Source organism: Bubalus bubalis, chromosome 6 (assembly GCF_019923935.1).
Source record: "Bubalus bubalis isolate 160015118507 breed Murrah chromosome 6, NDDB_SH_1, whole genome shotgun sequence".
NCBI lineage: Eukaryota > Metazoa > Chordata > Mammalia > Artiodactyla > Bovidae > Bubalus > Bubalus bubalis.
Window position 1 is genome coordinate 57,302,091 of NC_059162.1, and position 26,787 is coordinate 57,328,877.

Sequence of the window (26,787 nt, forward strand, 5' to 3'; positions counted from 1 at the left end):
AAAACAATACCCAGTTGTGGATGTGACTGGTGATAGAAGCAAGGTCCAATGCTATAAAGAGCAATATTGCATAGGAACCAGGAATGTTAGGTCCATGAATCAAGGCAAGTTGGAAGTGGTCAAACAGGAGATGGCAAGAGTGAACGTCAACATTCTAGGAATCAGCAAACTCAAATGGACTGGAATGGGTGAATTTAACTCAGATGACCATTATAACTACTACTGTGGGAAGGAATCCCTTACAAGAAATGGAGTAGCCATTGTGGTCAACAAAAGAGTCCGAAATGCAGTACTTGGATGCAATCTCAAAAACGACAGAATGATCTCTGTTCGTTTCCAAGGCAAACCATTCAATATCATGGTAATCCAAGCCTATGCCCCAACCAGTAGTGCTGAAGAAGCTGAAGTTGAATAGTTCTATGAAGATCTACAAGGCCTTCTAGAACTAACGCCCAAAAAAGATGTCCTTTTCATTAAAGGGGACTGGAATGCAAAAGTAGGAAGTCAAGAAACACCTGGGGTAACAGGCAAATTTGGCCTTGGAATATGGAATGAAGCAGGGCAAAGGCTAATAGAGTTTTGCCAAGAGTTCAAGCTGGTCATAGCAAACACCCTCTTCCAACAACACAAGAGAAGACTCTACACATGGACATCACCAGATGGTCAACACCGAAATCAGATTGATTATATTCTTTGCAGCCAAAGATGGACAAGCTCTATACAGTCAGCAAAAAGAAGACCAGGAGCTGACTATGGCTCAGATCATGAACTCCTTATTGCCAAATTCAGACTTAAATTGAAGAAAGTAGGGAAAACCTCTAGACCATTCAGGTATGACCTAAATCAAATCCTTATGACTATACAGTGGAAGTGAAAAATAGATTTAAGGGACTAGATCTGATAGAGTGCCTGATGAACTCTGGATGGAGGTTCATCATTGTACAGGAGACAGGGATCAAGACCACCCCCAAGAAAACGAAATGCAAAAAAGCAAAATGGCTGTCTGGGGAGGCCTTACAAATAACTGTGAAAAGAAGAGAAGCCAAAAGCAAAAGAAAAAAGGAAAGGTATAAGCATCTGAATGCAGAGTTCCAAAGAATAGCAAGGAGAGATAAGAAAGCCCTCCTCAGCGATCAATGCAAAGAAATAGAGGAAAAGAATAGAATAGGAAAGACTAGAGATCTCTTCAAGAAAATTAGAGATACCAAGGGAACATTTCATGCAAAGATGGGCTTGATAAAGGACAGAAATGGTATGGTCCTAACAGAAGCAGAAGATATTAAGAAGAGGTGGCAAGAATACACAGAAGAACTATACAAAAAAGATCTTCACGACCAAGATAATCACGATGGTGTGATAACTCACCTAGAGCCAGAAATCCTGGAATGTGAAGTTAAGTGGATCTTAGAAAGCATCACGAACAAAGCTAGTGGAGGTGACGGAATTCCAGTTGAGCTATTTCAAATCCTAAAAGATGATGCTGTGAAAGTGCTGCATTCAATATGTCAGCAAATTTGGAAAACTCAGCAGTGGCCACAGGACTGGAAAAGGTCAGTTTTCATTCCAATCCCAAAGAAAGGCAATGCCAAAGAATGCTCAAACTACCACACAATTGCACTCATCTCACATGCTAGCAAAGTAATGCTCAAAATTCTCCATGCCAGGCTTCAGCAATACATGAACCATGAACTTCCAGATGTTCAAGCTGGTTTTAGAAAAGGCAGAGGAACCAGAGAGCAAATTGCCAACATCCGGTGGATCATGGAAAAAACAAGAGAGGTCCAGAAAAACATCTATATCTGCTTTATTGACTATGCCAAAGCCTTTGACTGTGTGGATCACAATAAACTGTGGAAAATTCTGAAAGAGATAGGAATACAAGACCACCTGACCTGCCTCTTGAGAAACCTATATGCAAGTCAGGAAGCAACAGTTAGAACTGGACATGGAACAACAGACTGGTTCCAAATAGGAAAAGGAATACGTCAAGGCTGTATATTGTCACCCTGCTTATTTAACTTCTATGCAGAGTACCTCATGAGAAACGCTGGGCTGGAACAATCACAAGCTGGACCAAGATTGCTGGGAGAAATATCAATAACCTCAGATATGCAGATGACACCACCCTTATGGCAGAAAGTGAAGAGGAACTAAAAAGCCTCTTGATGAAGGTGAAAGAGGAGAGTGAAGAAGTTAGCTTAAAGCTCAACATTCAGAAAACAAAGATCATGGCATCTGGTCCCATCACTTCATGGGAAATAGATGGGAAACAGTGGAAACAGGGTCAGACTTTATTTTTTGCGGCTCCAAAATCACTGCAGATGGTGACTGCAGCCATGAAATTAAAAGACGCTCACTCCTCGGAAGGAAAGTTATGACCAGCCTAGACAGCATATTGAAAAGCAGAGACATTACTTTGCCAACAAAGGTCCATTTAGTCAAAGCTATGGTTTTTCCAGTGGTCATGTATGTGAGAGTTGGACTGTGATGAAAGCTGAGCACTGAAGAATTTATGCTTTTGAGTTGTGGTGTTGGAGAAAACTCTTGAGAGTCCCTTGGACTGCAAGGAGTTCCAACCAATCCATTCTGAAGAAGATCAGTCCTGGGTGTTCATTGAAAGGACTGATGCTGAAGGTGAAACTCCAGTACTTTGGCAACCTCATGCGAAGAGTTGGCTCATTTGAAAAGACTCTGATGCTGGGAGGGATTGGGGGCAGGAGGAGAAGGGGATGACAGAGAATGAGATGGCTGGATGGCATCACTGACTTGATGGACATGAGTTTGAGTAAACTCAGGGAGTTGGTGATGGACAGGGAGGCCTGGGGTGCTGTGATTCATGGGGTCACAAAGAGTCAGACATGACTGAGCGACTGAACTGAACTGAACTGAACTGGAATATTACTCAGCCATAAAAAGAATAAAATAATGCCATTTGGATGGATCTAGAGATTATCATATTAAGTGAAACAAATGAGACAAAGATAAGTATCATATGATATCGCTTTTGTGTGGAATCTAAAAAAATTATTTAAATGAACTTATTTACAAATCCAAAATAGACTCACAGACATAGCTAATTTATGGTTAGCAAAGGAGAGGAGGTAAATTAGGAATTTTAAATTAACATATACACACTCATATATGAAAAATAGAAACAATGAACCTGCTGTATTCAATACAATGAACTATTTCAATATCTTGTAATAACCTGTAACAGAAAAGTTGGCTTAAAGCCCCACATTCAGAAAATTAAGACCATGGCATCCAGTCCCATCACTTCATGGCTACTAGATGGAGAAAGAGTGGAAACAGTGGCTGACTTTATTTTGGGGGGCTCCAAAATCACTGCAGATGGTGATTGCAGCCATGAAATTAAAAGACACTTACTCCTTGGAAGGAAAGTTATGACCAACCTAGACAGCATATTGAAAAGCAGGAACATTACTTTGCCAACAAAGGTCCATCTAGTCAAGGCTATGGTTTTTCCAGTAGTCAAGTATGGATGTGAGAGTTGGAGTATAAAGAAAGCTGAGCACCAAAGAATTGATGCTTTTGAACTGTGGTGTTGGAGAAGACTGTTGAGAGTCCCTTGGACTGCAAGGAGATCCAACCAGTCCATCCTCAAGGAGATCAGTCCTGGGTGTTCATTGGAAGGACTGACGTTGAAGCTTAAACTCCAATACTTTGGTCACCTGATGCAAAGAGCTGACTCATTTGAAAAGCCTCTGATGCTGGGAGTGTTTGGGGCAGGAGGGGAAGGGGACAACAGAGGATGAGATGGTTGGATGGCATCACCGATACAATGGACATGAGTTTGGGTGGACTCCTGGAGTTGGTGATGGACAGGGAAGCCTGGCGTGATACAGTTCATGGGGTTGCAGAGTTGGACATGACTCAGCGACTGAACTGAACTGAACTGAGGAAAGAATCTGAAAAAGAATGCATATATATTTGTGTGCTGTGTGTGTGTGTGTGTTTTGTTTAAATATTGTTTTGGCCAGAAAGTTTTTTCAGTTAGTGAATATGTTGTTCAATACAGTTCTTGGTGAAAATGGAAAATGTGTCTTTTATTTTTGTTTAAAACCAAACTTTTTAGCCAGCCCATTATATATATATATATATATATATATATAATTGATCCACTTTGCTATACACCCGAAACTAATACAACATAAATTAACCACGCTTCAATAAAAGGCACACTATATTAATGTAGTCAGTTTGAATATTAATAAACTTTATATTTCCCCTATTTTATGATCAAAAAACACAGGAAACAAACAAACAATTCTGGGTTCAAACTGCTGACTCTTATCTCTAATCAGCTGTGTGACCTTACTAAACTTGTTGGAACCTCTTTACCTCAGTTTTTTAATTTGTAAATGTGAATAATAATATTACCAAACTCAAGGGGTTTCTGTGAAATAAAAATGGGATAATATAACAGAAGCTCTCAGAGCAGTACCTGATACTTAGTAAGTATTATCCCTGGTAGCCTAGTCAGTAAAGAATTTGTCTACAATGCAGGAGACTTGGGTTTGATCCCTGGGTAGGAAGATACCCTGGAGAAGGGAATGCCAACCGACTCCAGTATTCTTGCTTGGAGAATTCCATGGACAGAGGAGCCTGGTAGGTTACAGTCCAAGGGGTCACAAAGAGTTGGACACCACTAGCGACTTTATCACACACACACAAATATATGTTAGCTATTCTTTTTGTTAGTATTACATAATAATCATCTTTCTTGTTATGCTTATTATTCTATGTATTCTAATTATTACTACTAAGAAAAATTGCTTGCATCTTCTCTTTTCATCAAGCTAATGTTTTATGAATAGTATTATTATAAATGCAGTTATGTTTCTAGAATCAGCCTGCCAAAGAACTCACCCAGAAATGCTTCTTGGCCATGGGAGAAAGAATACCTGAAAATCAGGCTTGTACACTATTGGCCCAGTTTATGCAACTGGTCTTCTTTTTCAGGAGGAAGTGCAGTAAATTTATTTAAGAGATTACTGTCCAGTACTTTGGCCACCTCATGTGAAGAGTTGACTCGTTGGAAAAGACTTTGATGCTGGGAGGGATTGGGGGCAGGAGGAGAAGGGGACGACAGAGGATGAGATGGCTGGATGGCATCACTGACTCGATGGACGTGAGTCTGAGTGAACTCCGGGAGTTGGTGATGGACAGGGAGGCCTGGAGTGCTGCAATTCATGGGGTTGCAAAGAGTCGGACACGACTGAGCGACTGATCTGATCTGATGGCTTAAATATTACTTAAATCACTTACCAACTGAGACTACAGGCAGATTCCTGAACTCTTAAGCCCTAGTTGCCTGTCTGTACCAACTTTGATATGACATCCTTTCTCTTTAGAGGTCCCTGCACTTGCCCTTTGCTGGCTGTGCCTCCCCCAGGCTAGCTTCATGGGTGTGAGACTTGTGTAGTCATCACATATGGCCCTGGATTCAGAAAAGTCATACACTTGACTCAGTGCTCTGCTGTAGTTGTCCTAAAATTCTTAGTCATTTTTTCCTTTGAACTTATCTTTTATAAGTAGAGTCTGATGGGAAGATGGATGTGTGCCCACCATTTCTTGCCACTTCCTTTACATATAGCATTCATGAGATCCATGAGCACAAATTCAGGTGAGCTCACAAAGTGTTGGATTTCAGTGAGACTCAAAGTGAATACAGGATAAACATATTTTATCTAAGTAGTTCAGTTCAGTTCAGTCACTCAGTCATGTCCGACTCTTTGCGACCCCATGAATCGCAGCACGCCAGGCCTCTGTCACCAACTCCCGGAGTTCACTCAGACTCACGTCCATCGAGTCAGTGATGCCATCCAGCCATCTCATCCTCTGTCGTCCCCTTCTCCTCCTGCCCCCAATCCCTCCCAGCATCAGAGTCTTTTCCAATGAGTCAACTCTTCGCATGCGGTGGCCAAAGTACTGGAGTTTCAGCTTTAGCATCATTCCTTCCAAAGAAATCCCAGGGCTGATCTCCTTCAGAATGGACTGGTTGGATCTCCTTGCAGTCCAAGGGACTCTCAAGAGTCTTCTCCAACACCACAGTTCAAAAGCATCAATTCTTCGGCACTCAGCCTTCTTCACAGTCCAACTCTCACATCCATACATGACCACAGGAAAAACCATAGCCTTGATTAGACGGACCTTTGTTGGCAAAGTAATGTCTCTGCTTTTGACTATGCTATCTAGGTTGGTCATAACTTTCCTTCCAAGGAGTAAGCATCTTTTACTTTCATGGCTGCAGTCACCATCTGCAGTGATTTTGGAGCCCAGAAAAATAAAGTCTGACACTGTTTCCACTGTTTTATCTAAGTAGACAGTGCCCTAACAGCCTGGAAAGGCTGTGCTTTCAGTTTAATCCAGAACTTTGGATGCAGAAGGAAGGCAATGACACTCCAAGAAACACAAGCAACCACGAAACTATCATATCCTTTCTTATTCATGTTATTCCCCTTTGTTGCTTCTTAGTCACTCAGTCCTGTCCAACTCTTTGTGACCCCATGGACTATATCCACCAGGCTCCTCTGTCCATGGCATTCTCCAGGCAAGAATACTGGAGTGGATTGCCATTTCCTTCTCCATTTTCCTTTGTTAGTCAACTACTTATATTGATAATGATGATAGAGAAGGAAAAGGAAAAATAGAACAACTCATAGTTCCTTTTCCTTTCAGTCCTTCCTTACTCACCAGTGAGCCAAAGGTGGAGAGTGTCTGGCAGGCAAGATGTGAAGTAAAAACACTTAAAAGTTAGTTTTGTGCACTGTTTTCAGTATTTTGGCAAGAATGAAATACATATGCATGATGAGTTTTAAAATATGAGTTGTATATTCTACATACAAGTTAAATGTTCTTATATGTGCATTTAGAACTAGCATTGCATGATGTAAAGATGAATAGTAAATGTCACATGAATACTTTATAATTGTAATTTTTCAAATTTAGAACAACTTTAAATTACAAATAAAATTACCATGACAAGTAAAGAAAGGCTATGGAAAAAAGAAAAAAGCTTTATATTTTAGTAGCTTTAATAATATTACTTTTTCTGCTTAAACAAGGGATCCTGCATTTTCATTTTGTACTTAGTTCTCCAAATTATGTAGTTGGTCCATCCTATGGTGTAAGGAGTCCACAAGGCCAAGAGATTGTGCCCATCCAGTGAGTGGCCCCCTCCCCTTCTTCTAGAACACACTACACGTGCCTGGACCTGAAATCTCCTGATAAATAACTGATCCTCCTTCCACAGTCTGCGTTGGCTTGAACTAACTGGGGTGCCAGGGTCAGGTCTCCCCAAGACAGGTTGCATGAAATCAGGGTGTGTGCATTTCTAGGCTTGAGAGTACAAAGGACAGCTATTGATGTGTTGTGTGGGTTGAGGGAGGCCACACACATGTACATGAGGTCCCTCAAGTGAGGACTGGAGTTGGGGACAGTAAGAAGAAAAATGGGTGCCCTATGGCCCGTCTGTTCTTGAGCAGCCATGTATCAGCATGACATTGAGAATGGTCTAATAATTGCAAATTTGAATCTGGGCTTTCAAGTCATTTTGAAAGTGTTATTTGTCTAGACAGGAGATAAACACATTTAATAGCTTGTTAGCCTGATTTATATATGTTGATCTCCACTTTTAATTTTGCCTCAGGCCTCTTAAATATTAGGGGAGGTTCTGGATGTGAATATGTAAAGCACTTAGTGCCTGAAACTTAGTAAAAGCCCAGTGTGTGCTCAGCCGCTTTAATCATGTCCGACTCTTCATGACTCTATGGGCTGTAGCCCACCAGGCTCCTCCGTCCATGGTATTCTCCAGGCAGGAATACTGCAGTGGGTTGCCATGCCCTTCTCCAGGGGATCTTCTGGTTCTAGGAATCAAATTCCTGTCTTGGGCATTGGCAGGCAAGTTCTTTGCCACTAGCACCACAATGATGTTAAGGTAGCACCGTTCTCTTCCTGGACAAGGCCCTGCTTACCCCCACCTGCCCTACACCTCTATCTCTTCTTTAACCCCCTGGTAGGAAGAGCGATAGTGACAGTGGTGGTATTCTGCTTTCCAATCGCCAGATACTAAGGCCTTGCTCTAAATAGACTGATTGCCTGGATCCCTAAAGTGCTACCTTGGGTCCCACAGCCATGCCCTGTGAGTCAGATTAGCTGAGGTTGAGTGACTGCCAGAATTATGCATGAGCTTGGTGTGTCCTCTGCAGTTTGAATTGTGCTGTTCATTCTGCAGTTCATATGCTTTTTGTCTTTTTTCCTAATGAATTTGGAATTACTTTAAAATTTAGGACGATATTTATCTCTATGATAGTTAAAATACACTAAGAAAAACCTTTTAATGTTTCCCTTTTTGCACTGGATGCCAGGAACTAGGTAAAATTTTGATTTTTCTCAATTATGATAATTGTGCATTGCTTAGGCTTTCTAATTCAATGAATTTCCTGTTCTCATTATTAAGTTCTTTCCTGGATTGTCATCTTTGTTTCTGTGACATTTTCCTATAAGCCTCGTTGAACTGTTTTGTTAATTAGTCTTTATTTGTTTTAATGAATCATTCTAACAAACACAATTTGGAAAGCTTGTTCTTTGGAAACATTTTGGCATTTCTTCAAAAGTCTAAACTGTAAAATTGTTGGGGCAGGTGGAATCCATTGAGGCCATATGTCAGGTAGTTTTTTTAAGTATAATTTTTAAAAACATAGTGTTTATATTCCCTGTCTCTAATTCTCTTGCTGGCATTGATCTCAAAAACTATCAATGAGCAAATGAAAAGAATTAGGTCCCAACATGTAATATGTAGTAATATCAGCAGAAACAGAAATTTGATTAGGATTATTTTTTTTCCTTTTCTTTTGTTGGTTTTCCCTCTTTATTTTATACTTATAACCAGACATTATGAAAGTGGAAGCATCGCTCCCTCTGTCAGATACTACGTGTGGATTAGTTACCAAACCATGGATTCTTAAAATAGATGTTTTCCCTAAAGTAGTGCCTATATACTGTGTATGTTAATTGTCTACTTGCTTGTTTACATGCTGACTGGCTGTAATATTCTTGAGAATAAAAACCGTACCTGGGTTGCTTATCCATTTATACTTGTCATCTAACAGAGTGATTCAGATACAGTGTAGGTACTTTAAAATACATGTCAAGTGGATAAATGAATGCCTCATGCACATAATATGCTTAATATTGTCTAGATTGTGGCCTTGGAAGTATTAGGTCAAACCATATGGAATTGCAATATTCTCCCTTTTTTATTTATGATCCAATCCAATAGTTTGGTAACATTAGTGGAGAAGGGGTGAAGATCAAGGAATTTTGAAGCTAAGATATTGATTGACTATTTCATACAGATTCTGATACCAGGCAGAATGATTTTAAGGGGTAAGGGAGCAAGAGTGTCTTGGGTGAGATTGGTAGATAACAGCGAAAATAAGGGATAAATGATGGCATAGATCAATGGTGAAGGATGGAGACTTAAAAATGATACCATAGGCGTAATGACCTAGTTCAGAAGTTGCAGATGGGAGCTCAGAAAATACTTCTCTCAGCCAGACCTTGATACTTGGATATTGGGAGAAGTTGCAGCCTCTTCTAGAAAAAAGGAAGTCTTGCAATAAGAGTTTATGCTCAGTTAAGTGAAGGAAGGAGAGGAAGCAAGATAAAACCATGGTTCTAAATGAGAAAGTCTAGGTAGGACACAGCCTTTATTTGAAAATCCAAGGTGACCAATGCCTAGAATATATTTATCAGATTTACCCACCCACTTAATTGACCTATCAGAAACTAAAAACAAAACTAAGATCATTGTGGGGTTATGATGGCATAAAGCAAGATTTTGTTTTTGTTTGTTTTTTTAATCACATATGACAATCCAGATCCATTTTGCAATGATCTGCTTTATAATCCAGAGTACATAAGAATGTTTTTCTCTGCTGTTCTCTACTTTGTCTTATCTACATGCTGATATTTACCTCCTTTCCCTGAACTAACATCATGCATTTCTATGCAGTTCCTCACTGTATCCCAAGGTACATCCCATTAAATTCACCCAAATGGGAAATTGCAGTCTCAATGAGTGACATCCTAGAAATTCTCCAGGCTAAACCCATGGCAGCCATATTTTATGGGGCTGAATTGGGGCCTCAGACCCACCCATTTGTCCATATGGGGCAGGTCCTCTAGCCAAGCATGTGCCCTAGTTTTTTTTAAATTAATTTATTTAAGGCTAATCAAATAGCCTAATTACTAATTACTTTATGATATTGTGGTGGGTTTTGCCATATATTAACATGAAGCAGCCATGGGTGTACATGTGTCCCACCATCCTGAACCCCCCTCCTGCCTCCCTCCCTACCCCATGCCTCTGGGTCATCCCAGAGCACCAGCTTTGGGTGCCCTGCCTCATGCATTACATTTGCACTGGTCATCTATTTTACATATGGTAATATACATGTTTCAATGCTATTCTCTCATATCATCCCACCTTCGCCTTCTCCCACATAGTCCAAAAGTCTGTTCTTTATATCTGTGTCTCTTTTGCTGTCTTGCATATAGGGTCATTGTTACCATCTTTCTAAATTCCATATATATGTGTTAATATACTGTATTGGTATTTCTCTTTGTGGCTTCACTCTGTATAATAGGCTCCAGTTTCATCTGCCTCGTTAGAACTGACTCAAATGTGTTCTTTTTTATAGCTGAGTAATATTCCATTGTGTATATGTACCACAACCTCCTTATCCATTCATCTGCTGATCAGAGAAATGCAAATCAAAACCACAATGAGGTACAATCTCATGTTGGTTAGAATGGCTGCCATCAAAAAGTCTACAAACAATAAATGCTGGAGAGGGTGTGGCAAAGGGGACCCTCTTACACTGTTGGTGGGAATGCAAAGTAGTACAGCCACTATGGAGAGCAGTGTGGAGATTCCTTAAAAAAACTGGAAATAGGCTGACATACAACCCAGCAATCCCACTGCTGGGCGTACACACTGAGGAAACCAGAATTGAAAGAGACACATGTACCCCCATGTTCATTGCAGCACTGTTTATAATAGCTAGGACATGGAAGCAACCTAGTTTGGTTTCATAACTTTCAGAAAAAGACTACAATCTGATCTTCTGTCTAGTTGGTTGGGAAAGTACCTGGATGTGTACTCAATAAACAGTACTGAATTTTAGTACTAAACAGTAATGAATTTTAGGATATCACTGTTTTTCTAGCCTCAGAACTCTCTGCTGTTCTAATTCTTAAAGAGATGGGAATACCAGACCACCTGATCTGCCTCTTGAGAAATTTGTATGCAGGTCAGGAAGCAACAGTTAGAACTGGACATGGAACAACAGACTGGTTCCAAAGAGGAAAAGGAGTCTGTCAAGGCTGTATATTGTCACCCTGCTTATTTAACTTCTATGCAGAGTACATCATGAGAAACGCTGGGCTAGAAGAAGCACAAGCTGGAATCAAGATTGCTGGGAGAAAAATTAATAACCTCAGATATGCAGATGACACCACCCTTATGGCAGAAAGTGAAGAGGAACTAAAAAGCCTCTTGATGAAGGTGAAAGAGGAGAGTGAAAAAGTTGGCTTAAAACTCAACATTCAGAAAACGAAGATCATGGCATCTGGTCCCATCACTTCATGGGAAATAGATGGGGAAACAGTGGAAACAGTGTCAGACTTTATATTTTTGGGGGCTCCAAAATCACTGCAGATGGTGACTGTAGCATGAAATTAAAATACACTTACTCCTTGGAAGGAAAGGTATGACCAACCTAGATAGCATATTGAAAAGCAGAGACATTACTTTGCCAACAAAGGTCTATTTAGTCAAGGCTATGGTTTTTCCAGTGGTCATGTATGGATGTGAGAGTTGGACTGTGAAGAAAGCTGAGCACTGAAGAATTGATGCTTTTGAACTGTGGTGTTGGAGAAGACTCTTGAGAGTCCCTTGGACTGCAAGGAGATCCAACCAGTCCATTCTGAAGGAGATCAGCCCTGGGATTTCTTTGGAAGGAATGATGCTAAAGCTGAAACTCCAGTACTTTGGCCACCACATGCGAAGAGTTGACTCATTGGAAAAGACTCTGATGCTGGGAGGGGTTGGGGGCAGAAGGAGAAGGGGACGATAGAGGATGAGATGGTTGGATGGCATCACTGACTCGATGGACGTGAGTCTGAGTGAACTCCGGGAGTTGGTGATGGACAGGGAGGCCTGGCATGCTGCGATTCATGGGGTCACAAAGAGTCGGACACGACTGAGCGACTGAACTGAACTGATACATAAGAAAAACTAGTCTTTCTTAGACTAAAGGACATACAATCCATTCATTTCAGATTTTGTCTTTGGAGCAAACCCAAGAACTATTTGCTAGTTTTGCATTGCTTGGGCCCCTGTATAACAGTCTTTCCTGTACAATGCTGAAGTGTGTTGTAACCCCACAGTGAAGAATGATTACGTGAAGGATGCTTTGATCAGTGCTATATTATTATTTTTTTTTAATTTTATTTTATTTTTAAACTTTACAATATTGTATTGGTTTTGCCAAATACATTAAACTTGTTGTGATTATTATATGAATGTTTCTGAAGCTGCTGTCCTTAACATCACAGTACCCTAATTCACTGAGGACCTGTAGATGAAACTTCACTTGGGTCTCAAACAGAGAAAGTCATGCTCTTCTTGAACCTATGTTTTTGTTTTTGTTTTTTTTTTCACTGTAGCCTGTTAATCTTTGTTCTGCCTGCTTGGATGCTCAACATAAATGCGTGACCTGGGGACAGCAATTGAACAGAACATTATATTTGACTTTGGATATGCTAAAGTTTCCTCTAGTTTTTATCATATATTTACTTTCTTCCGGGCTTCCCTGGTGGCTCAGATCATTGAGAATCCCACCTGCAATGCAGGAGGTTTGGGTTTGATCCCTGGATCAGGAAAATCCCCTAGAGAAGGGAATGGTAACCCACTCCAGTATTCTTGCCTGGGGAATCCCACAGACAGAGAAGCCTGGTGGGCTACAGTCTATGGGGTCTCAAAGAGTCAGACACAACTGAGTGACTAACACTTCCACTTTTTTCCATTTCTTTATTTTCTTAATTTTTAAACATACTTATTGTATGTATCTTTAAGGTGCCTCAAGTCCTATTTTAAAATTTTTGAATCTTCCTTTTAAGAGTATCTATAAATAAAGTCTAAAGTCTATGTAGAAACAATCTTCTAGATGTTTTGTTTTCAGAGAGTCACTTGAACATTAAACTCATTGTGCTAATAAACTGGGAATTTTAAACCACTTTACAAGAATACTTGCCCTTGGAGGCACTGGAATGTTTGATTAGTCCTTGATGGGAACTGTCATATTGCTAAGTCTATTTGTCCTTCTTCCCTTTTCTTCCCCTTCCCCTTTCATCTGTCATGACCATAACCTCTTCCAGTTTTGTTTAGTCCTTCATGTAGTCCCCAAAACTTCCCTCCCCACACTACTCAGTCATAGATAGTACTCCTGATTTATCCTCCCATGTTCCTTATTGCCTGTAAGAAAAAAGCCAAATCTTACTCATCTGTTTGTATTCAGGACCTAGCATAAGCCTGGAATATAGTAGTCAGCTAATGAATATTTGTTGAATGAACTGAATTGCATTACATAAGATAATGCATATAAGGCATTAATAGAACACTTGGCACAAAGTATACAGTAAATGTTTCTCAATCACTTTCCTTCACACTTGGCCTGAACCTACTTGTCTACTGCATGTGCCACCACTGTGGCTTTAGGCATCTTTGACTCATAACTGCATGCACATTGCATACATTTCTGTGCCTTTGGAGCCTTTACCATGCTGTTATTTCATTCCACAATGCAAAGTGAAAGTGAAAGTCGCTCACGTGTCCAACTCTTTGCGACCCCATGGACTATACAGTCCATGGAATTCTCCAGGTCAGAATACTGGAGTGGGTAGCCATTCCCTTCTCCAGGGGATGTTCCAAACCCAGGGATTGAACTCAGGTCTCCCATGTTGCGGGAGGATTCTTTACCAGATGAACCACCAGGGAAGCTACAATGCAATCTCTTTCTTAGATACATCATCTTTGCCCAAATCTAGAGAAAAAGAATATATAATCCTGGTAATGTTGGTCTAAATCTCTTCTATAACAAGGCATGAATTTTATATTATTTATTTATTTTTAACTTTTTATTTTGTTTTGGAGTATAGATGATTAGCAATGTGTTAGTTTCAGATGTAAAGCAAAGTAATTCAGTTATACATATTCATGTACCTATTCATTTTCAAATTCTTTTCCCATTTATGTTGCTATATAATATTGAACATGCCTTTTATATTTAAATAGTTTGACCTAGTTGGGCATTTCTGGCATATTTCAATGTAATTACATGTTCTTTTATAACTGGCAAAGTTCCTCAAATCAAATTAAACATAGTTCCATTTATTGATGCAAGCACCCCTTCTTTCTGTACTCAAATAATAAGTGAACAATGATTAAATTTTTGGATTTGAATACATACTTTTTATGCATGTGTACCCAGTTTTTAGTATTTTATTTCATTAAATTGCCTCATACAGGAAATCTAAAATACATTCTATAAATCTTTATAATCAAAAGAAGGATGAATGATTTATCTCAGGAAAACTCAGCCCAAGGAAATTTGTAATTCTCCTAGCCACTTCCACATAATTTTTAAAATATGAATACCAGGAATGGTGCTGTTGATACTAATATCAGGACAAGGAAGAGAAGGACTTGGTTTTTCTGGAGGAATCTCTGGGGGAATAAACAAAGATACTTGTGCAATGTTGGAGATTTCTGACTTCAGGCTGACCTCATCAACAGCCTGTATAGCAATGAAGAGATCCGTGCCATTTGTAAAAGTGATGGTTTCTGGTTTAAACACAAAGACTTCCTCTGAGTTGGCCTCATTTGGGATGAGATCAGTAGTGTTCACTTGAAGCGATTCATTGAACTTGTCTCTGAGCTCAAGAATATTTGTGCTTATTCTAATGATGTACTTGTCAGCTAAAACATAATTTAAAAAAAGGATGTGATTTGTAATCCGCAAGTCAAAGTTTTTAAAAATCTATTAGAAACAATATCATCATACTATAAAATACCAATGAATAAATAAATTGATGGTCCATTTTTATAAGCACTAGTATCTTTTTTTTTACATTTTAATTTTTATATCCTGTACCCTTTTGTATTCTGACAGAGTAATAAATGTAAAACTGGATCAGGCTTGACTTAAAGCTTAGGTAATTATTTCTGGCCATAGCATCTGACTGAGAGAGGAGATAATTACTGCTTATTATTTTATTATTTGTGCTTCTCAAACTTGAATGTATACACACATCATCCAGGGATCTTAAAATGCAGATTCTGGTTCAGTAGACCCAGTTCTACACTTCTAACTAGCATTCATGTGATACCCATGCTGCAATCCACAGACCATACTTTGAGAGAAAAAATCTGAGGTTTCTTCCAAAGGACAGCTCTGCTCCACAGTATCTATGCTCTATTCCCAGTTCTCTCCAAGAGACATTACTGAAAATGAGGTCTATTAAAGCACAGCTTGGCAAGATTTCAGAAAAAAAACTGAGGATTGCCTATTCCTGGTTTAAATATCTTACACCTATATAGGCCAGTTGTTCAGATTCCAAACTTCTCATGTTTAAAAGTCTTAAACTGTCATTTCAGAGGACATCCCAGGTCCCTCCTTCCTTCTGCCCTCAACATGCATCACAGCACACCTGCCTGCCTCCCACCCTCTGCCCCTCTGCTTGGCTGCTAACCTCCTTTACAGGGTCCATACCACATTCAGCTTACCTCTTCCATGATCATAATCATCCCCGGGAGCCGTCCAAGTCAGATTAATGAGATTGTCCCCTTCGATTTTTGCCTTCAGGTCAGTAATTTTACATGGTGGAAAGAGATCAGGTATGGGGGCCTTTGGAACATCAGTGGCCACAAATGAACCTCCTGAGGACGTTCTGCTGAAACATACTTGCTTGCCTTGATCCTTGTTAATTTCAGGTTTTGGTGGATTCCATTTTACTTCACCTGCGTTAAAAAATCCCTCAGTTAAGACAGATAACACCATGAAATGGCTATACTTCCCTCTGTTTTGTCATTGAGTTGCCCTCTTCTTACACTTCCCTTCTTTCTTGCCACACACAAAACTTACTTTATTTGTTGTAAAGCTCCTAAATCAGGTCACATCAGAGGGGGGAAAGCAAAGAGAATCATAGTTCTTTATCTCACATATATTTATTTCCTGGATATTTAGTGACATAGCTTCCACAATTTGTTTTTTATAAATACACCTGTCCTGGAATTGATTTTGTGTGTGTGTGTGTGTTTTAAATTTTAAATTGGAGGATAATTGCTTTACAATATTGTGTTGGCTTCTGCTGTATGCCAACATGAATCAGCCATAGCTATACAGAAATCCCTTCCCTCTTGAACCTCCCTTCCACCTCCCACCCTATCCTCTGTTTTTGCTATCCTACTACCTTATCCTAATCTTAACTGGCCACAACATCAGTTTAAATACTACCTCTGCTTTAAACCTTCTCAGACTTCTTCAAGCAATCTCTTCTACCTAGGTAATACTGTGGGTTTTCTTTTCTTTCCTATTTATTTCTTAATCATTTAGCTGGGATTCAAGAATTGCCTTGATTATTTAGTCTTTGAATTTTTCTCTTTCTCTCCATATTTGTGTTTTATCTTTTTTATTAGACTGTAGTTTCTCACAAAATGTGTTATGTTAGGGGTTCTAAAATTGTGTGCTTTTGAAAGACTTGATTTCCTCAGTGAATGCATGGAAATCTAGTTAATGTAGCAATTCCAATTTGCTTCACATTCTTGCTGAAAATTTGTATAAAAGTCATCCTGAAATTCTAAAAACCCCTGACCTGTTCAATCAGTGGTGTTCTTGTTTACCAGCAATAGCTTATTTAGATGCATTTTCTTATTTATTCATCATAACCATTCCATGAGGTAGTTACTATTATTACCTATTTTACAAGTGAGGCAGACAAAGCACAAGAGAGTACCTAAAATACTTTATCTGGTAGAAGGCTGGAATTGAACCAAGGCAGTCAAAATCTATACTCAATCTGATGGCTTAATAGGTGCTATGTTGTTACCTAGAGAATAGTGAATGATGTCTGGATATATGTTTGATTGTCATGACTGTGAGGGCTGCTTCTGATGTCTAGTAAATAGAGGCCAGAAGTGTTGCTAAACATCTCACAATGCACAGGACAGCCCTCCACAATAAAGAATTATGTGACCAAAATGTCAGTAATGGTAAGGTTGAGAAACTGATTTAATTCTGCACCATTTTATCCTCAGGTTTTGGTTTTCCCTTGATTCCAAGCCTTTTACTCAAGCCAAGGATGTTGCTATAGATTACTCACCATTCTCAATCCAGCCAGGTATGTACATGGCTCCATTTCGCTGGGGTGATACCTTCTGAGAGGCTGTGTTGACTCCTCCCAGAGCCCACACTTTTACACTGTATCTACCATTTGTATCATAAGCTGTAAAATACCTTGAATAGATACCATCATCCTTAGTAGCATCAGCACCTTGACAGAGAAATGAAGGAATTAATGAAGGCATTAGGATTTGACTGTGTTAAGGATGAGGTACACTTCTTTCACCACTTTGTGTGTGTGTAATTTCAAATGCATGCATCTTGTCCTCCTGAATTGTCTTTTTGAAATCAGCGATCAAGTCATGTGTCTCTGTTACATCCAACATAGCACAAAGTAACTACTCAATAATTATCTGTTGAACTGAATTGAATTACTGTATGTTACTGGTGACAAAAAGTGTTGTATGATTATTTCCTTAAAATTTATGACTTTTACCGAGGATAGGTTTAGGTAGAAAATTCATTTACAGAATTTGTTTTAATAAAGTTACTTGTTTTATAGTAAATAGTCAAGTTCCTTCTAAAATAAATGTAGAATTTTCTTTTTCTCACCCTGTTAGACTTCTTAAATATAAAAATAATAGACTTTTCACTTTGGGCAAGATAATATAGAATTCACATAGATAGGGGAGTCACATATAACAATACTTGAATCCATCTCTGCTGCTTTCCAAATGTTAAAGCCTCTTTCTTCATCTGTAATGTAGGGATCATAATACTTCAAAAGTGTGTGGTGAAGATAAGAAATGAAGATCTATCTATCTATCCATCCATCACAAACTCCTAACACAAAATAGCCATTAATTTTCCTCCTTTCCTTTTCTGAGAGGGTTGGAATGCTCACTGACAACTTTTTTGCACTTTATAGAAGCTAAAGGCAAGCTCTTCTCATGTTTCCCAACATTTTGAAATATAGGAGTTGTAGGGAGGCAGAGAGCTCTCCCAAGCACAACCCCAGTGCTGGACTCCTCACCACAATATGCCCTCCTGCTGTTGCTTGGTTGTTTCCTGGAAAAGAAAAATGTGTCCAGTTCCTGGGGTGGTTACCTGCTCCATTGTCCAATAATTCCAAGGTAACTGTTTTCCCATCCACTGATTCTATTAGTGCTGTGACCTTGGACCTGAGAATTGGCTTGGTTCCTTGGTGAATCTTTACATAAACTACCACAGGGCTAGGGAATTTGCCTGTGTCTTTGTTCATTTTAGAGGTCACTGTAACTGGAGGCAAAGTAGTACTTGATGCACGGGAGGTGACAGTCAAAGTTAGGGTTTGGGAGCTTGCTTGTAGGCTGTATTTCCAAATGCCAACCTAGCCAAAAAAAAAAAAAAAGAGAGACATTTCCAGTTAATAAATTTAAGTGACAGACCTGACTTCAATGCCAACTATAGGAAGAGCTCATCTGATATATATACATTAAAAGTAGATCTAAGAAGGTGTTTTATACTCTCTTAGTCAAGGGAAACTTTGGTATGTTTGGACTAATGACATGGTTCTTACTGCCAAGAAAATTCTAGTTGGGAAAAATGAGGTTTGAAAGTTGTGTCCTTATCATAGCATTGGTTTCTCAAGAGCAGGATCAATAGAGGAAATAGTTTTCATTATGCCAAAGCATCAGCTGCTGTGTAATTTGAAGGTTCTCCTTTTAATACCTGGAGAAAATATCACCGATCTCCTTTTTCTTGACTAAAGCTATGACCAACCTAGACAGCATATTAAAAAGCAGAGGCATTACTTTGCCAACAAAGGTCCAACTAGTCAAAGCTATGGTTTTTCCAGTAGTCATGTATGGGTGTTAAAGTTGGACTATAAAGAAAGCTGCACACCAAAGAATTGATACTTTTGAACTGTGGTGTTGGAGAAGACTCTTGAGAGTCCCTAGGTCTACAAGGAGATCCAATCAGTCCATTCTAAAGGAAATTAGTCCTGAATATTCATTGGAAAGACTGATGCTGAGGCTGAAACTCCAATACTTTGTCCACCTGATGTGAAGAACTGACTCATTGGAAAAGACCCTGATGCTGGGAAAGACTGAAGGCAGGAGGAGAAGGGGATGACAGAGGATGAGATGGCTGGATGGCATCACTGACTTGATAGACATGAGTTTGAGTAAGCTCCAGGGGTTGGTGATGGACAGGGAATGCTGCTGTCCATGGAGTTTCAAAGAGTCGGACACAACTGAGTGACTGAAGAGATTTGCTGTCACACTGAGTAATTTCCACCAAATGGAGTTTTTTCCTTGTTCTCTTTCATTCAACACTGACTCTTTTTTTTTTTTTTTAAGCAACCACTGTCATTTTAAAAGCTGTGATTATTCTGTACAAATTTTATTTTATCTTATCAAACTGTGAGAAGGAAAAAAGATGAGCCCATACCTTGGCAATGTCTGGGATTTGGAGGTAGGCCATTTTGGTCTTTTTATCCACTACAAAGCCATCTTGTTTGTTTCCACTGGGATCCCAGAGAAGGATTTGGGGAAGATCAGTTGTCCAGGTGATGAGAAACAAAGTGTCTTTCCCCACAGTGCTGTCCACAGTCACTGTGCCATTCATCCACTGACTGTTCTGGAGGGTTAATCCCCTACTCTCAAGCTGTAAAGTAAGTATACAATTCTTTACTTTCTGGAGAATACAGCTCCCATCACATAATAGCTTCCATTTTGCCTCCAACTATTAGTCGCCCCATTAAAAAGACTTCAGTGGTACCAAAGAACTTGACTTGATGTTTAGTACCTATTATAATCCAATTCTTCTTTTTTTTAATGATCCAATCATAAATGACTTTTCCAGCCTTAGCTTCCATAATGTTGATTCTGACACCCAAACAAGACCACTTCCTCTTATGATCTTCATGAATCTCTGACACTCTGACTACCACAATCTCTGCTTTTCCTGGAAATCTATACATTCATCTCCATTTGTCTAAGGCTTACCTACCCTTCAAAATTCAATTTGAACGTCACTTGATGTCTATATCACCAGCAAGAATAATCTCTCCCTCCTTTGATCTCCCACAGTATGTTTTTTTTTTTTTAAACTTTCAATTTTGTATTGGGGTATAGCCAATTAACGAACAATGGTGTGATAGTTTCAGGTGGACAGTGAAGGGACTCAGCCATACATAAACATGTAGCCATTCTCCCCCAAACTCCCCTCCCACCCAGGTTGCCACATAACATTGAACAGAGTTCCATGTGCCATACAGTAGGTCCATTTTAAATATAGCAGTGTGTACATGTCGATCCCTTCCTCCCATCCTTCCCCCAGAAGCCCTAATTTCATTCCCTAAGTCTGTGGGTGGATCTTGTTTCTATCAATCCTTTGATGTCCTCACAGTGTGTTTTGCCTGATACCTACCAGCATACTGTACATCTCATCTTATTACTGGACTTAAACCCTTAAGGGGACTAACTACAACTTACTTTGACCCACATCTGGATTGTTTGACTTGCAAATAACAAAGTCCTAGGTCAATTTTTTTTTTAATTTTATTTTATTTTTAAACTTTACATAATTGTATTAGTTTATTATTGCAGTCCCTGTGAAGGTAAATGAAATAAGTCACTGCCCAAGGCTGATTTGTTATCTGGAGAAGAATGAAGGAGCTGTAGAGCAGGGGTTGAAGTAGGGAAGGGCTAACCAGACTTTGTAGAAAGTATAATTTTTCAGGATTATCTCCTAGTTAATTATTTATGGTCTTTAAATGAGTATCTGTCAGAAGATAGGATGTTTTGGTCATCAAACCCAACTTTCTAGTTTTGAAAATAGATTATTATCTAAGATGTGAAGAAAGCAAGGGGCCCTTAGATCTTGTTCTTATGACAGGTGTGGAAATGAGTCCTACTCATGTCTCAATCTCCCTCCCTTTTAGGTTTCTTAAATATAAAAATACTGGGCAGAAACTGCCTGACTGTGAACTTGCCCATTAATCAGTTTAATTACTTTTCTAAGACATGTTCCTCCTGTGTTCAAATCAGGATCTTGGGTTTAATATTCGTAAATGAGTGTAACTGCTATATTCTTTGACTGAATAAATGCTACACTGATAGACTAAAAAGCCTATTGTTTTGAAATCTGACATTATTTGGCTTTAAAAAAATTTTATTGGAGTATAGTTGATTTACAGTGTTGTGTTAGTTTCAGGAGTACAGCAAAGTGAATCAGTTATACATATACATATGTTGTGTTTAGTTGCTAAGTCTTGTCCGACTCTGTTGTGACCCCATGGACTATAACCCACCAGGCTCCTCGGTCCATGGCATTTTCCAGGTAAGAATACTAGAGTGGGTTGCCATTTACTTCTCCAGGGGTTCTTATTAACCCAGGGATTGAATTCATGTTTCCTGCGTTACAGACAGATTCTTTACCCCTGAGCCACCAGAGAAGCGCATATAGATTCTTTTCCCATATAGGCCATTACAGAGTATTGATTAGAATTCCCTGTGCTATAGAGTAGGTCATTATTTGGCTTTCATTTACATTATTTTTACTTTCATTCACAATAAAAGTTACAACTCACACAGGTGTGGTGCTGATTATTCACTCTCTCTGGTTTAAAGATTTTTACAGCCATTAGGAAAGAGCACTTAATATATTTGTCCATTTTTTATTGTCCCAAGACTGTTGAAAGAAAATTCTGTTTTCTTGAAATTCTAGAACCATAAGGAACGCAGTTTTGTGGTTCATGTCTGGCTGAGAACTTAAGTCCAGAGAGGTGAAGTTCTTTGCCCATGGTCACAGTTAATGACAGACCCAGGAACAGGATCCGGGTGACTGGACTGACCACGTGGGCTTTTTACAGTACAAATCACTTTCCACTCTTTATAGGAAAATCTTGACAAATACCAGGAATTTGAGGTAATGGAAAAAAAGACCAAGTAATCCCTGAAAAGTTGTTCTAGATAATTTATATTGAGATAATCTACTCTGAAGAAAATTCTGGGCCAATTATATTGCTATGGATGCTTGTTAACATATGTTAAAAAAGAATTCTTGGACCCATTACATTTTATGTTGATGGTTTCTAAGAGGAAGTCACTTAGTATTGTTTCCAAATTAGAAGCACTGATTGCATTGTTTAAAGGAATAGTGTTGCATTTTAGAAATAATGGCTAATATCAGGCTAAAGCTTCTATTTTAATTCATTACTAGAGGAATGTGGACTTAAAACTCATAACCATGAAACTCCCTATCTTGGCTATGGTTTTTAATAAACATGAAAAACTGAGGAGGAACTCTGACCTGAATGGAGCGCTGGGAGACAGCTTTGTTTGCTGATGAAAGGGCCGCGAAAGCATCCACGAGGCCATTATTCTGAACCTGATCTGAAGCATATGTCTGCAAACCTCCTAGAATGCAATTATGTTATCAGAAGTTATTTTCTAGAAAACAAATATTTGCAACATTTTAGCAATTGTTAAGATAAAATACACAAAATACTCTTGTGCTATTAAACATTAATATTAATAGATTAACATTAAATAGGTGTCCAGATTAACTCAGAACCTGATACTATTAATAATATTTTAATCCTACTAAACAAATCCTTCAGTAACATCGTCATTTGGCTACTTCAGCCCTCTGCAAAGCAGATAAGAATCCCCCATAGACCACAACTAGTAATATAAATCTTGTGTTTTAAAGGTCACGCACTTTCATATGAGCCATTAAGCCTCACTGCAAGTGTATTGATTTATTCTTATTTTACACATAATCTTAGCAAGCTTGACTTTCAAGTTTTCTCTTAAATCAGAAAAAATGTGTATGTTACAGCAGCAAGAAATAACTGACAAGTGATGGTTATAGAAAAGTATTATATGTAGTAAACATGAGATGATATACCAGCCATGTAATCTACACCTATTTAGAACAGGTGTAACTAAGGTAGTTGATGTTAAGGCACTTTTAAACTCTTAGTGACATCTAAAATCTGAGGAGAGTGTTTTGGTCATCCTGTTGGTATCTCACCCAGATCCCCTTATCTAGACTAATGCATCTCTCTCCAGCAGCTCTGAGTGTTAGCCAAACAGCATATAGCTGCCTCCTTTACAGAAAATTGCCTTACAAAATGGGGCCACCCTAGCTAAAGAACAGCATGCCCCACTCACCCCTGCCCTGCCCTGACATTTTTTAACCACTGACTGATGGACACAGTGGTACAGTGGTCTGTCTTTGAAGACTGGACCAAATCTGTTTTGCAGTTCTAGATCCAGAGCCTCCTTGAGGGCAGGCTTCAGCTGGCCTCCTAATTCACATCTGTGCTTAGCTTCCCCTGCCTGATCTTAGTCTCTACTGCCCCTTTCACCTGAGAGCTCTCCCTCTGTAAATCACATGCACCCAAATCCCTTTCTCAGGCTCTGCTTCTAGGAATCCCAGCATAAGACAAATACTGTTAGGAGCAAACAGTCTGTTGTTTTAGCTGACTCAGAGGACAACTCAGCAATTGATATCCATAATTCTGGCCCTAGGTTAAACAAATTTAAAGTAATAAAAACCCACTCTGCTGAAGAATAGTTCAGGTGGGATCTGTTTTAAACATGTGCATATGGAAGGTGAAGCATAATGTATGAATGTTTTACAAAGAAACTGCATTACATTCTATATTTTCAGAGTGGCCTTCTGTGTGGTTCAGCAGGCACTTTGTTTTTCCCCTGCACTTCTTGTTCACGTCCCAGTTCAGATGTCACCTTCCTGTACGCTTCTTCTCCAGATGAAGTCTAGGCTCCCTTCTGTGCTCACTGTACCCTCTATTACTAACAGAGCACTTGTATCATGGTATTATATAGTTAGTGGCTTGTCCTCTGTCTCCCCGGGGTCTCTTGGTCAGCTGCCAACTGGAAGTGAATAGCTCCTAATTAACCTATTAGATTCTTTCCAATCTTTATAACGTGTCTGGGAAGAGAGTCCCAAGTGGTGTGCTGGTCCCATCTTCTCCAGACTGCCCTAATCCTAGAAACAAGGCATTAGAATAAATGAGTGGAGCTGGTTCTAAAGTCATTTGGGGGTAAGGGCAGCTGATTGGTCAGTAAGATAACCCCATATCTCCTCGCCCTACCCTTCCCCTACTCCCCAGTGCACTGGAGCTCAAAGTCCAGTGGAAGAGAAAACACAGTGGGACTCAGCAGGTCACCCTTCACCTGTCATTTTTGACATCTCCTCTAGTTCCTGTGCTGCAGACGGCCCCAGGGCGACTGTGTGGATGATGGCTCCGCTTTGCTTCACCTCGTCAAAGCATGCACTTATCGTGTTGTCCTCCCCATCGGTCAGTAAGACGATTTCAGCTCCATCTGTTGGATATTTCTTCTTAATCACCTAAGGACATAATTCAGGCATGAGTTGTCACACTCAGGGTAGCCAAAGTATTGGGAAAATTGCAATTAAAGAGAACGAGAAGAGAAATTCTAGAGGGAATAAACAAAAGTGTCTGGGAATGGTCAAATATCTCTCTGTCTTGCAGTGATACGATTATAAATCAACAAGATTCATGGAACTTGACAGTGATTTTTTTCCTCGGTTAGCCTGTTGCAGAGAAGGCTCAGTAAGGTGGGATACAGGGCAGTCCCAGGGATGGACAGCTCTAGGGACGCAGAAAAGAAGGGTTTTCTACTTTCCTTCACATGATGTCTCCTTGACAGGCTTTCAGAGGTTCCCAGATGACTTCAGAAACCATTCTCATTTAATAGGGATAATAATGGGGACTAATATATTACTATTATCATATTAGACTCATGGCAGATTTTAGCTTGCCTGGTATTCATCAGTCTTACCATTCCAGCTGTTCATGGCTGGCCTTGGTTCTGATTGGTCAGTTCTCAGGTCACATATGGAGAAGGCAATGGCACCCCACTCCAATACTCTTGCCTGGAAAATCCCATGGACGGAAGAGCCTGGTAGGCTGCAGTCCATGGGGTCGCAAAGAGTCGGACACGACTGAGCGACTTCACTTTCACTTTTCACTTTCATGCATTGGAGAAGGAAATGGCAACCCACTCCAGTGTTCTTGGCTGGAGGATCCCAGGGACGGGGGAGCCTGGTGGGCTGCCATCTATGGGGTTGCACAGAGTCGGACACGACTGAAGCGACTTAGCAGCAGCAGCAGTTCACATGAATTATTAAAATTTTTAATATCCCCTCTGATGAAAGCAAAACATTTTGTTCTTATTAATCCCTAGTTCCTAGTTGTCTTATGACACCTATGTCTCAACTATTCCTGGTAGACACAGATTATGTTTTTTATGTGGTATAGAGAAGTTATACCTTGTGCCAATATTGGATAAGAAGGAAAATCAGATAAAAATCATAATGTTTATGAAGAGGAAGGCAAGAGTTCACCTTCCCTTTAAAAGAGGAAGGGAGACTCAGACGTAGAGGAAACAAGTAATTCTAAGTAACTCCAATCTCTGGACCAGACTCTCAGGAAGGGAAGAAACTTGATGTAGGTTAAAAGAGCTGAAAGCAGAGGAGACTTCTGCCCCACTCCTTTTTAGAGGGGGCTGCTCCACAGAGGATGAAGGCAGAACTCTGATTGCTGTCATGTGAGGAAGCCTGGAGCCCAGAAGCCCAGGAGCCTGTCAGCTGTGGTTGAGACCTCAGTCTGACCAAGCTGCAGGGCTCATGTCTGACTCTTTGTGACTCTATGGACTGTAGCCCACCAGGCTGCTCTGTCCTTGGGATTCTCCAGGCAAGTATACTGAAGTGGGTTGCCATTTCCTTCTCCTAGGGATCTTTACAACCCAGGGATTGAACCCAGGTCTCCTGCATTGCAGGCAGATTCCTTACTATCTGAGCCACCAGAGAAGCCCCTGAGAGGCTAGAGGAAGGGCTCAATTTGGATTCCCTTGTCCCACTCCCCATCATTGCTGTGTGTCATGGAAAACATGCAGAAGTCCGCAAGTATCCATAGGGGAAATGGAAATCAGCTGACTTGAGAACTGGCAGGCAAGAGGGCAATTTATCTTGTCCTAGAAGCTAAGGGGTGTGCAACCTCCCAAGGGCTAGATGCAGGACATGGGGTGCTCAGGGCTGTGCTCCAGCATTGAGAGCCAGAGTGTGGTGAGTCAGCTGGTGGAAAACCAATGGGCACTGAACAAGCTAAGAAAACAAGTAAAGTCCAGTGGCCCCAGCTCAACACACACCACTGCCATACTTGAGCAGGGTCCTCACCAGGGGCCAGCAGGGAACTTGAGACAGGGCAGGATCCAAGGCCCTTTGCCTCATCACCCCGTGGTCACACACAAGCTCCTCCCACCCCATACCTGGGCTCTGTAGGGCAGGAGGAGCAGCTAAATTCCAATTGTGTGGC

The 26,787-nt window shown here is 40.0% G+C and overlaps 1 protein-coding gene across 1 annotated transcript in view; it reads right to left on the reverse strand.

The window, feature by feature from the left end:
• Positions 1–14,555: 14,555 nt before the first annotated feature.
• CLCA1 (chloride channel accessory 1) overlaps positions 14,556–26,787 on the reverse strand; it is a 33,909-nt gene continuing 21,677 nt past the window's right edge. The window contains exons 8-14 of the mRNA XM_006080482.4: positions 24,623–24,797; positions 22,728–22,834; positions 19,863–20,078; positions 18,537–18,798; positions 17,470–17,640; positions 15,875–16,108; positions 14,556–15,067 (exon numbers count right to left, since the gene is read on the reverse strand). Coding sequence (XP_006080544.3) covers positions 14,685–15,067; positions 15,875–16,108; positions 17,470–17,640; positions 18,537–18,798; positions 19,863–20,078; positions 22,728–22,834; positions 24,623–24,797 — 1,548 coding nt within the window. The 3' untranslated portion in view covers positions 14,556–14,684. The remainder of the gene's footprint in view (positions 15,068–15,874; positions 16,109–17,469; positions 17,641–18,536; positions 18,799–19,862; positions 20,079–22,727; positions 22,835–24,622; positions 24,798–26,787) is intronic.